General features: G+C 40.8%; 1 protein-coding gene across 1 annotated transcript in view; it reads right to left on the minus strand.

Annotated features, from left to right (window-relative positions):
- Positions 1–5,963: 5,963 nt before the first annotated feature.
- Positions 5,964–12,644, minus strand: part of IQUB (IQ motif and ubiquitin domain containing) — a gene marked incomplete at both ends in the record, with an annotated part of 49,600 nt that continues 42,919 nt past the window's right edge. The window contains 3 exons of the mRNA XM_080936518.1: positions 5,964–6,149; positions 9,973–10,158; positions 10,762–11,010. Coding sequence (XP_080792644.1) covers positions 5,964–6,149; positions 9,973–10,158; positions 10,762–11,010 — 621 coding nt within the window. The remainder of the gene's footprint in view (positions 6,150–9,972; positions 10,159–10,761; positions 11,011–12,644) is intronic.

A 12,644-nucleotide genomic window follows, 5' to 3' on the forward strand; every position in this document is an offset into this window, starting at 1 on the left:
ATTTCAAATGTATCCCCTTTTCCTATTTCCCCTCTGGAATCCCCCCATCCTATCCCTCCTCCTTTGCCTCTATGAGACTGTTCCTGTACCCACACACTCCCTCTCACTTTCCTGCCCTGGCATTCCCCTACACTGGGGTAATGAGACTTCACAGAACCAAGAGCCACTCCACTCACTGATTCCGGATAAGGCTATCCTCTGCTACATATGCAAATAGAACCATGGGTTCCTCCATGTGTAGTCTTTGGTTGGTGGTTTAGTCTCTGGGAGCTGTGGGGGACATATCTGGTTAGTTGATATTGTTGTTCTTCCTGTGGGGTTGAAAGCACCTTCATCTCTTTCAGTTCTTTATCAAACTCCTTCATTGGGGACCCTGTTCTCAGTCCAATGGTTGGTTGAGAGCATTCACCTCTAGAGGCTCTAACAAAGCCTCTCAGAAAACAGCTATATCAGGCTCCTGTCAGCATGCACTTCTTGGCATCCACAATATTATCTGGGTTTGATGACTGTATATGGGATCGACCCCTGGGTATGGCAGTCTCTGGATGGCCTTTCCTTTAGTCTCAGCTCCACACTTTGTCCCTTTATTTCCTCCTGTGAATATTTGTTCCCCCTTCTAAGGACTGAAGCATCCACCCTTTTGTCTTGCAACTTCTTGAGCTTCATGTGGTCTGTGGATTGTATCTTAGGTATTCTGAGCTTCTGGGCTAATATCCACTTGTCAGTAAATGCATGCATGTATGTTCTTTTGTGACTGGGTTACATCACTTAGGATGATATTTTCTAGTTCCCATCCATTTGCCCAAGAATTTCATAAAGTCATTGTTTCTAATTGCTGAGTAGTACTTCATTGTGTAAATGAACCACATTTTTTGTATCCATTCCTCTGTTGAAGAAGATATGGGTTCTTCCAAGCTTCTGGCTACTATAAACAAGGCTGCTGTGAAAATATTAGAGCATGTGTCCTTGTCATTTTGGGGCAACTTTGGGGTGTGCCCAGGAGTAGTATATCTGGGTCCTCAGGTAGCACTGTGTCCAATTTTTTGAGGAGCCACCAGTCTGATTTCCAGAGTGATTGTACCAGCTTGAAATCCCACCAACAATGGAAGAGTTTTCTTTCTCTACATCCTTGCTATAACATCTTCTGTCTCCTGAGTTTTTGATCTTAGCCATTCTCACTGGTGTGAGGTGGAATCTCAGGGTTGTTTTGATTTGCATTTCCCTGATGATTAAGGATGTGGAGCATTTCTTTAGGTGCTTCTTAGCCATTCAATATTCTTCAGTTAAAAATTCTTTCTTAGCTTCATCCCGCACTTTTAATAGGGTTATTTGATTCTCTGGAACTTGAATCAATATATTTGAATACTGGATATTAGCCCTCTATCAGATATAAGATTGGTAAAGATCCTTTCCCAGTCTGTTGGTTGCTGTTTTGTCCTTTTGACAGTGTCCTTTGCCTTACAGAAGCTTTGTAATTTTATGAGGTCCCATTTGTTGATACTTGATCTTAGAGCACAAGCCATTGGTGTTCTGTTCAGGAAATTTTCCATTCTGCCTATGTGTTCAAGTTTCTCCCACACTTTCTGTTCTACTAGTTTCAGTGTAACAGGTTTTATGTGGGGGTCCTTGATCCACTTGGACTAGAGCTTTGTACATAGAAATAAGAATGGATCGATTTGAATTCTTCTACATGCTGAACTCCAGTTGAAGCAGTACCATTTGTTGAAGATGCTGTCTGTTTTCTATTGAATATTTTTAGTTCCTTTGTCAAAGATCAAGTGACCACAGGTGTGCAGATTCATTTCTGGGTCTTCAATTCTGTTCCATTGATCTACCTGCCTATCTCTGTACCAATACCATACCATGAAGATTTTATCACAATTGCTTTGTAATTTAGCTTGAGATCAAGGATGGTGATACCCCCAGAAGTGTTTTTATTCTTTAGAATAAATTTTGCTAGTCTAGGTTTTTTTGTTATTCCAGATGAATTTGCAAATTGCTTTTTCCAACTCTATGTAGAATTGAGTTGGAATTTTGATGGGGATTGCATTGAATCTGTAGATTGCTTTCATCAAAATGTCCATTTTTTTGTTATATTAATCCTGCCAATTCATGAGTGTGCAAGATATTTCCACCATCTGAGGACTTCTTGGATTTCTTTATTCAGGGTCTTGAAGATCTTATCATACAGATCTTTCACTTGCTTGGTTAGAGTCACACCAAGGTATTTTATACTATTTGTGACTATTGTTAAGGGTGTCATTTCCCTAATTTCTTTCTCACCTGTTTATCCTTTAACTAAAGGAAGATTAATGATATTTTGAGTCAATTTTATATTCAGCCACTTTGCTAAGTTGTTTATCAGCTGTAGTTTTCTGGTGAAATTTTTGGGGTCACTTGAGTATACTATCATACCATCTGGCAACCTTGTCTAGTCCCTGATTTTAGTGGGTTTGTTTCAAGTTTCTCACCATTTAGTTTGATGTTGGCTACTGATTTTCTGTATATTGCTTTTACTATGTTTAGGTATGGGCCTTGAATTTGTGATCTTTCCAAGACTTTTAACATGAAGGGGTGTTGGATTTTGTCAGTCTTTTCTCAGCATCTAATGAGATGGTCATATGTTTTTTTTCCTTTGAGTTTGTTTATGTAGTGGATTTCTGTATATTGAACCACCCCTGCATTCATGGAATTATGATTACTTGATCATGATGGGTAATCATTTTTAGGTGTTCTTGGATTCTATTTGCAAGAATTTTATTGAGTATTTTTGCATCAATGTTCATGAGAGAAATTGGTCTGAAGTAGGGTCGTTGTGTGTTTTAGGTGTAAGCGTAATTGTAGCTTCAAAGAACAAATTGGGTGGTATTCCTTCAATTTCTATTTTATGGAATAGTTTGAAGTGTATTGATATTAAGTTTTCATATCATTTATTGTTGATATCAGACTTTAAAGTCTTATAGAATTCTGTACTAAGTCCATCTGATCCTGGACTTTTTTTTTCTTGGTACTTTTGTTAGTTTCACTGTGTCTCTGTTCAAGTTCTGTTTCCATGATCTGTCCATTAAAGAGAATGGGTTGTTGAAGTCTTTTATTATTTTTGTATGTGGTATACTATATGCTTTAAGCGTTAGTAGAGTTTCCTTTATGAATGTGGGTGCCCTTGAACTGGGAACATAGATGTTTAGAATTTGGTGTTCATCTTGGTAGATTTTTCATTTGATGAGTATGAAGTGTCCTTCCTTATGTTTCTTGATAACTTTTAGTTGAAAGTTATTTTTATTAGAATTATTAGAATGGCTACTCTAGCTTGTTTCTTGGGACCATTTACTTGAAAAGTTTTATTTTCAAGCCTTTTACTCTGAAATAGTGTAAAAATATGGAACACTTCACAAATTTGTGTTTCATCCTTGTACAGGGCTATGCTCATCTTTTCTGTATAATTCTAATTTTAGTATATGTGCTGCCAAGGCGAGCACAATATAGAATTGTTTTAAAGGTTGAGCAATTATCCATTCAAATTGTTCCATAATTTAGTTGTTGCTGATAGTGTTTCACTGAACAGGCAAGAACCTTTCTTTGAATATTTCTTCGTGATCCTAATTATCAGAAATGGGATGGGTGGAACAATCAACTCTCAGTTTCTGAGAAAAGGCTTCACTCTGTAATCTAGATTGCCCTGGAACTCACTCACTGACCCAGGGTGACCTCAAATTTACAGCAATCCTCAGCCCCCAATATCCTGGAAGGTACTTATGAGCTATTGTGAAGTTGTATGATTTCACATTACTGCCACTAGCATACAAGGCTCCAACTTCTATATAACTTTCATCGATGCTGGCCTTGTATTTACTTGCCTTTTTATTTTTATCCTTCAGGTTTCTCATAACTCCTAAGAATCTTTCTCAGATATTTAAATTTAACAAACCTGGATTCTAACATAAAGCATCATATTATTTTCCTTAAACCAAATTATTGGTTTCTCTTCCTATCGTCACCTCGAGAGAATGGGGACCAGTAATCCTGCCTATTTTCAATAATGCTGAAAATCTACTAACTTCTTCTCTTCCTTTTTTCTTCCCCTCTTTCTTTCTTGAAAGAGATCCACTATGAAGCCAACCATGCATTGGAATTTTCTGTATCATCCACCCTGACATTGAGATACCCAGAATCTAGCCTCTGTACCTCAGTGTACAGATAACAGTTATCTTAAGAAACCATTTGGGGAAATATCTAAAGTTCACACATATAGTTTCACTCTAACCTGCCAATCACTGGTACAAGCCATATTTAATATAGGATTGAGTTAAATATATCTAGTCATATTCCCAGCCTCATTATAACACATTAAATCCTGGATCCTAGGCAAGAACATAAATTTAGTTTGTGTATTAGTTAGGGCTTTACTGCTGTGAACAGATACCATGACCAAGGCAACTCTTATAAGGACAGCATTTAATTGGGATTGGCGTACAGGTTCAGAGGTTCAGTCCATTATCATCAAGGTGGGAGCATAGCAGGATCCAGGCAAGCATGGTGCAGGCAGAGCTGAGAGTTCTGAAGGCAAACTGGAGAAGACTGTCTTCCAGGCAGCTAGGACAAGGGTCTTAAAGGCCACCCCCACAATGATACACTTCCTCCAATGAGGCCACACCTACTCTAACAAGTCAACACCCCTAAATAGTGCCACTCCCTGGACCAAGCATATTCAAACCACCACAGCTTGAATCATCTTTAACTTCATATTTTACTGTATAAATCATTATAAAATACCGCTCTGTGAACTCTTCTCATGGTTAATTTTTAAAAATGTTACTACTCTGCAACTTCTACTGAACTTCTACATCATTTACATAGAAATTTAAAAAATATGTTTTCTATAGTGCTTTGACATGAAATTTTGCTAATTTGAATTATAGCCTCACTTTCAGTTGTTTTTTCTTTCCGAGGCTTTCTATTTAGCCCTCCATATCTGTTCAACCATTATCCCCCCTGCCTTTCCCTCTAAAGCCATGTAAACTTTGATTTTCCCCCACTCTGGTTCCAAATGGAGAAGGCAATAGGAAACAAAGAAGGGGTCTGAGACTGGGGATTTATTTTCTAGTTCTTGAGGTCATCTTAGGCTGGTTGCTCTTTTTCAGGCTGGTTGATAGTCCTCTCCATGATATTCTCATCTCTTTTCCATTCTCTCTGAGTTCCTTGGCTTCTCCAATAGAGTTCGTCTATCTGAAACATAGCCCTTGACTCCTTCTGTTTCCCTACATTCCATATGTCTTAGAGCAGGGCCTTTTTGTAAATAAGCTCTCCTTGAAGCTTGCGACCTCTGGATACAATCATCATCACAAATTTCAGACAGATACAGAGTCAGAGTCATTGCTTGGCTTGTTGAGAAGCAGTAGACAGTTGATGGTCAAGTTTATCCTTCTTACAGAATCTCAACACTTCCCTGTAGGAAGCGCTTAAGATAACATTCCCACTCTTAGCCTTATTTCATGGCATGCAATGCAGATTTGTTTGTTATAGTTTCTTTTCTTTATTATGCAGTTAAAAGGTAAAAGTAGACAATAAAAGTAAAATATTCAAATACGTGTATCAAAATACAGGCTTATGTATAGAGAATGATCATATTCATAAAGTATATGTCAAATAAATACTTTCGCTGAAGGTTAGTCCAAGGTCTTGTTTCACTGATGTATTTTGACTATAAAGCATTTTTCTTAAATTAACATGAAAATGAGTAAAATTAAAATGTTCTTTTTATTAATCTTAGTATCAAATTTATAGACTACTAACCACCTCACAAGGGTTCTTGTATACAGAGTTTTATTTTCATATAACAAAATCCTAAGAGTAAAATAATACAAATAGAAATCTATAGGTGGTTTTCCATGTCACATGAACTGTGTATTACTCTCTTCATAGAGAACAACAAGACTCATCATCAAACAGAGATACTCCTCAGTCTAGTAAGGTTTGACCCCATGGGCTATTATGATTTTAGGTGGCCTCTCTGTGGAGTATTTACTTCTGATAGTTTCTACTTCATCATCCTCAAGTATAAGTGAGGCCAGCACTGGAATCTGTGAAAAATAGTTTTTAGCCAGGATGTGTTTGTGCTTGATCTTGTGAATAAAAAGACGTCCATACCCCTGCAAATGAAAGAAAATAAAGTTTGGTGGAAATCCATACATAGACATTTTGCCAGATGAAACATAACTGTGTCTCGGTATCTTTGCTTATCAGTTTATTCAATCTAGGGTTCTATTCTTCATACTTTGCTTCTTATCTTTGAGAACTTAGGTCCTGGGATGCTTTGATTGCAAGTCTATCAGGACTCAGCATTTCTCTGTGTGTGTGTGTGTGTGTGTGTGTGTGTGTGTGTGTGTGTGTGTGTGTGTATCTGTCTGTGTGTATGTCTGTGTCTGTGTGTATGTCTGTGTCTGTGTGCCTGTATCTGTTTCTGTGTGTCTCTGTGTCTCTGTCTGTGTGTGTGTCTGTCTGTGTGTCTGTGTCTGAATCTGTTTGTCTCTGTGTGTCTGTGTCTGTGTCTGTGTCTGTGTCTGTGTGTATGTCTGTGTCTGTGTGTCTGTATCTGTGTCTCTGTCTCTCTCTCTCTCTCTCTCTCTCTCTCTCTCTCTCTCTCTCTCTGTTCAGACTACTGTTGTTATAAGCTCTTTATTCTTTCTCTCCTCCCTTTGCATTTACAGTAATTACCTGGTATGGGGTAGGATGTACCCAGGTTTTGGTTTATACCAGTGGCATGTAACAAGCAACAATTTTATATGTGCCTATTCAAACATACATACATTGGGACAAAGCTTACAGGAAAGAGTTTTATGTTGTTTTCTCAAAAAGGCTTATGTGTCTCATGCTCCAAGGAGGGTCTGAGGGACCCACAGAGGCTCTGAAGGGTGATGAGTCAGTATGCAGAGCCCTGAAATGGCTCTGGAAAAACTAAGAGTGGGAAGAGGGGAGGCACATTTTATGGAAAGGTGCTTTTAAAAAGTGGGCTCACAAAATTGGGAGGAAAGATGGCAGAACAGAGGCACGTGCAGTAAAGAATGACTGGTGTAAATCTCCGTAAGCAGGCCGGGGACACAAAGTCCCAGTGAGCCTTCTGAGGTGTGCAGTGGCCTTGAACTCCAGTGGGAAAGTGCAGGCAGCATCCCTGCCCTCAGCCTATAAACACAAATGTCAAGCCCAGCTTTGGCACATCAGACGTTGAGGGCAGGAAGGTGTACGGCAGCTGGGAGCTTGCATGAGACCTGCCTCTGGACACCCTGAGTAGCAGCAGGCATCACCCTGACTCTGGGCAACAGCAGGCAACAGATGAATCATGGCAATGGTTCAGTATTTATGGTGTTCCAGAAACCTTGAGCCAGACCAAGAACTAGTTAACTAGTTGCATTGAAGCACCATAAATTATATATGTACAGACACACACACACACACACACACACACACACACTGTGGAATGATGCGACAGCTCTGACAGGTGTGATAGAAGACTGTAGTAGACAGGAAAATAGCTCATTGCTGAGAAGGGCCGACAGGGTTGTGTGCAATAGCCTGGAGCTTGCACACACTCACCACCACTGCCGTCCGGCCTCCCATCCCTGGTTCTGAGCAATGACGGAACATCAGAAAGGAGCAACGGTTCATTTTCCGGATTGGACCCTCAGAAGGTGTTGCCGATTCCACATAGTTAGCCAAAATGTAAAGTAAAGCTAAAATTCCAAAATGTAGAGTAAATGCGCCCCACAGGTTGATAGTGACAAAGACAGGAAAAGAAACTGGAACAAGGTAGATGACTTTTAGCAAATCACGTCTGCATGGATGAGACCTTAAGGGGCATCACTCTGCCCTCTCAGAACAGAACTCTGGCTGTCGTCGTTGTTGTTGCTGTTGTTGTGTTTGTTTCTTTACTCTGTTGTTGCTTCTGGGTGCGGGGTGTGTGGGGATGAGGGTGCTGATGTCTGTTTTAAGGGAATTCTGGAAATGCTTTGACTTGCTGCAAAAACTTGAACTATTCAGAACACGATAGTCAGTACCGCTTGCAGGACGGCACAAACTGGAGACCCTAGAGAGCGGCAAAGGTTTGGAGCCAGGACTAGAGTCTCTGCTCCACTTGTGGAAATTCGGAGCAACTGGTGTCCGGAGACTCGAAATGCACATGAACGGAACATTTCATCTGAGAGTGCAGCGATTTGATTAGGTACACAAAGGACTTGGGCGGATTAATTGAAGAAGAACCGGAATATCAGCCTTGGGAATGAACTTCAATTTCATTGTGGGTCCTAGATGAAATGATATTGCTAGTGTTGGCTGTGCGTCCGGTGATTAAATATTTATGCAGCAGCTTAGTTTACTAAATATAATGCTTAACACGGCTTTGATTGCTTTCTGCGCTTTCTTTCAGTCCCTAGAGTGAATTTTTTTTTCATAGCCTGGCTTCTTAGAACTCAAAAATTATTGGGAAAGGCTAAAGCTGTAACTAGTTTCCCCGTTATATCATTCCCTCCCCCTCCTTAATAAACAAGCAGCTGCAGCATCTTGGGACAGTGCTGTTCAAAATGACTGCGGTTGGTCCACCACGTTAGTCACCTTTAGCAACTTCTTGCATGGAACTAAGGATACCACAATGTAATAAATTGAGAGAGAAGCAGGGCCAGGCTGAGTGTACAAGGAAGCCTTTAGGAATACTTCATGGCTCCCTCAATTTTATTCATCAGAATGCTTTGCAGGTTGCATCTTATGAGTTTCTGAAATGAAGTAACTCACGCCTTATGGCGCTGGCATCTCCCGTAGTTAGGTGGAAGCAAATGGAAGACTGGAGTCCTGTATGTAGCGCTCCCAGCGTTATGAATAGGATTTGACAACTGAAGACTTTTTTTAGGCAGACTCCTGCCAATAAATCAAAGGATGGTGTCTGGGTTCCACAATGTTTATATATTGATAATAAGCAATTTTAGCATATAGATACTTATTTTGGACTTTGTGTTTTCAAATTAATATGCAAATGAATAAATCTCATCATGGTGTCTTCACACAAGCACGCCATGCACTCCGTTAATGCTTCCCATCTCTGCCTCCCTGGCCGCTGTGGACTCCTCCCCGCCCCGCAAAGAGTTCCTCCTCTCTTTTCCCCTGACTTTTATTTTCAAACCTTAGATTTCATATGGAGAAGGAAAATGTGCTATTCATCTTTTCATGTCTGGCTCATCTTAACATTATATTCTGAATAAAACTCTTAACACACACAAGCAACACAAGTATTTGTATATCCATTCATCAGTTGACTGGACCTAAGTTAATTCTATACGGTATCTGTGGTGAATAGTGTCACACACACACAGATACACACACACACACACATGCACACACAATGTTCACAGGTCTCTGGGATGTTCAGACTTAGATCCCATCAGACATAAACACAGAAGTGTCATAGCTCTGCCCTATGATATTTCTATCGCTTGTATTTTGAGGAATCTCTGTACTGATTTCCACGGTGGATGTGCCAGCCGACATTCCACCAGATGTGCCCCCACACCGCCCCACCCCTGCCACATCCTTGTCAAAACTTATTCAGTGAACACTTAAACAAACCCCTGGTCTTCAGCATTATTTTTATAGATACAGAGGGGATAGAAATACGTCAGTGAAACAAAGTCCTTCCCAGAACTTGCTGCGTAGCAGATGTGCTTGAACTTGTTAGAAAAGGGTGAGATGATCCTAGATGTTTATATATTCAAATCTCTCATCTTCACCCAGTATACCTTAGCATCCTGTAAATTTTTACATCCCCAATACACACCATCTACATATTTTTCTATTGTCACTCCATACAACTCCATATAGCTGTCTGTAGGTTCAATAGAAACAATTTGACATTGATAAGTTAGAGGGCACTAAAAATGCCCCGCTATGGCCTGATTGGCTAGATTAAAATCGCCAAGTCCAGCGTCTTACCTTTTCAATACTCTCTAGCATGAGATGGGCTATGCTTTCGTCCTTGGTGAGAAGAATGCAGTTCCAGGGAGACCACTGCACGTGTTTATCCCACCTGACCATGACCAGGTCGTTGAGATCACCCCAGGCACTGAGGGCCGACTGGGATGCCCAGATGTTCTCTGTCAAGTATTTAATATCCTGAAGCTACAAGCCAAGAGAAGTTCAATCATTTTGTTTTCTTCTAAGTCGATGGTTTAGATATCATCACATTAATAAGGGAAATAATTAAGTCGTGATGAGTACATTTTGAAGAGGAGCAGCATTCAAAAGACTTTAGGGTGTGTGTGTGTGTGTGTGTGTGTGTGTGTGTGTGTGTGTGTGTGTGTGTGTGCGTGCGTGCGTGCGCGTGTGCGTGTCTGTGCCACCGCCCAAACTTTGTCATCTTTCAACATGGTTCACATGAAATCTGCTATCGGACATTTCAGACATCTCATTCCCTGACTGAATGCTAGTCTCTTATAGCTCGCATGCTTTACCGGTTTACCAGTGAATTTTTCGAGTGTAGTACAGAATGTAAACTCCAAGAACAGATCTATGCGTGAAACTCAGAAATTCAATAGCTGTCTGCTTTAGGAAATCCTAATATGGTTCCCAGAGCAGCAGAGCCTCTCTGATAAATTTCATGTGCTCTGTGCAGTAACGACAAAGGCCAGAAGAGGGCGACAGAGTCCCCTCAGCAGGAGTTATAAAACCTCCTCCACTGAGCCCTAGCTCTGTTTCATAATTAGAACCCTTTAAAGCTCATACCTGCATCAGAAACGCAATCTGGGAGTTATCCCCATAGTTGGCTTCTGAGTAGTAGAGCCGCTGAAGTAAACACTTGTACTTCAAAAACGACTCCCGCCTCTGGGTCTCATTCTCCAGGTTCACGCAGCGCCGGCAGCGGTACACGCGACGCGAGGTGGCTGAGACAGAAAACGCTACGGAAGGCAAGTACATCTGGCAACTGTGGCAAAAGTAAATCTTGTCATAAAACTTCAGTGGGTCTTGAGGGACCTAAATAGAAAGAAAAATAGAAGATGAAAATCCAAGACATATACTAAGCAGAAACCTGGGGACTGCTTAAAATTAATTCCGAAATCGCTCACTCTAAAAAGTCATTTTTTTTTTCTTTTAACAACCTATTGTGTGGGAGACTTGAATTCCAAGCAAGATTCATTTTCCCGGTCAAACTATGAAAAATCCATGCTATTCTCCGGCCGCTAGACAGATGTTGGTAGAGTCTTCAGAAAATCAAATCACGAACACATAGCACTTTTTTTTTAATATTTTTTTTCTCATCGACTACTGGGAACAAGCAATGCCCTCAGTGATCTCGTTCAGTGTTATACTGAAAGATGTTTCCTGTGTGATGGGGGGAAAAGAAATGGATTCAAGCGGAAGAGGCAGAGGGTGGCGTCTGGCTGCCTCTTCCCCTGTGAGGTTTCCCTGACAATTCTGCTTCCCTCCCTACCTTGGCCCCAAGGCTTAGAAGCTAAGCTGCTGGGCTCTTCCTCTCGGGCCAGAGCTTTGGAAGTCATGATTCACTGACTTCTCCCGAGTCTATGGGCTTAGTTTGTTCATCAAATTCAGAAAAACGATGGCCATTAATTTAACAAAATGTTTCCTTCTTCCTTCACTCTCTAATTTGAGCCTCTGACATACACTAAGGTCGCTGAACTTTTCCCACGCCCCGTGGTGCTCACGTTGCTTTTCTTTCTGTCCCCACGCGTGCCACTGTGAACAATTCTCACATGGTCTCCTAGTTCAGTGACTTCTGTTTTCTTCATCGGTGTCACTCGTCCCCACTTAATTTAATCAAGTGTAGCTTTCCAGCTCAACTGTGATAGTTTTCTTCTTCGAAAGGTTTACGACCTGTTGTGAATGTCGTGGCTTAATTCCTGAACCTCTAAAAACTTATGAACTGACAAAATGTCTTCTTCAGCTGATCCTAACATTCGTCATTTGAATAATGATTTAATGACTCGTTTTATTTATCACATTTTGTTTATGCATCCCATCTGGTTTCGGATGCTACATATTATGAAGCTTACCTTAATTGAGGATATTTTTATTCCCATTAATAGCCTTATACAATATCTTCCTGAAGAACGGTTAAATTATTCAGAACAGTTTGATCGATTAATGTCTTGGTTTTAAGTTTAAGTTTGTATTTTTTTTTTAATCAAGAATAAAGCTCCCCGTTTGGGGCTAATTACTTCCCACTACTGACTCAGTCCTCTTCGAATTCTGGCCCCTACACTGTGAAAACGTGCCCTCACTGGGCCAAAGGCCTCTCCTTCCACTGATGCCAGACAATGCCATCCTCAGCTGCATATGCACCTGGAGCCATGGCTCTCTCCATGTGTGCTCACTGGTTGGTGTTTTAGTCCCTGGGAGCTCTGGATAGTGGGCTTGGTTGATAATGTTCTTCACATGGGGTTGCAAACTCCTTCAGTCCTTTCTCTAGCTCCTTCATTGGGATCCCCCATGTTCAGTTCGAGCTTCAAGCATCCTCAACTCTATTTGTATGACTCTGGCAGAGCCTCTGAGGAGGCATCTATATCATGTTCCTGCCAGTAAGCACATCTTGGCATGAGCAATAGTGCTTGAGTTTGGCGGCTGCATATGGGGTGGATCCCCTGGTGAGG

The sequence above is a fragment of the Micromys minutus genome (assembly GCF_963924665.1).
Source record: "Micromys minutus genome assembly, chromosome: 23".
Classification (NCBI taxonomy): domain Eukaryota; kingdom Metazoa; phylum Chordata; class Mammalia; order Rodentia; family Muridae; genus Micromys; species Micromys minutus.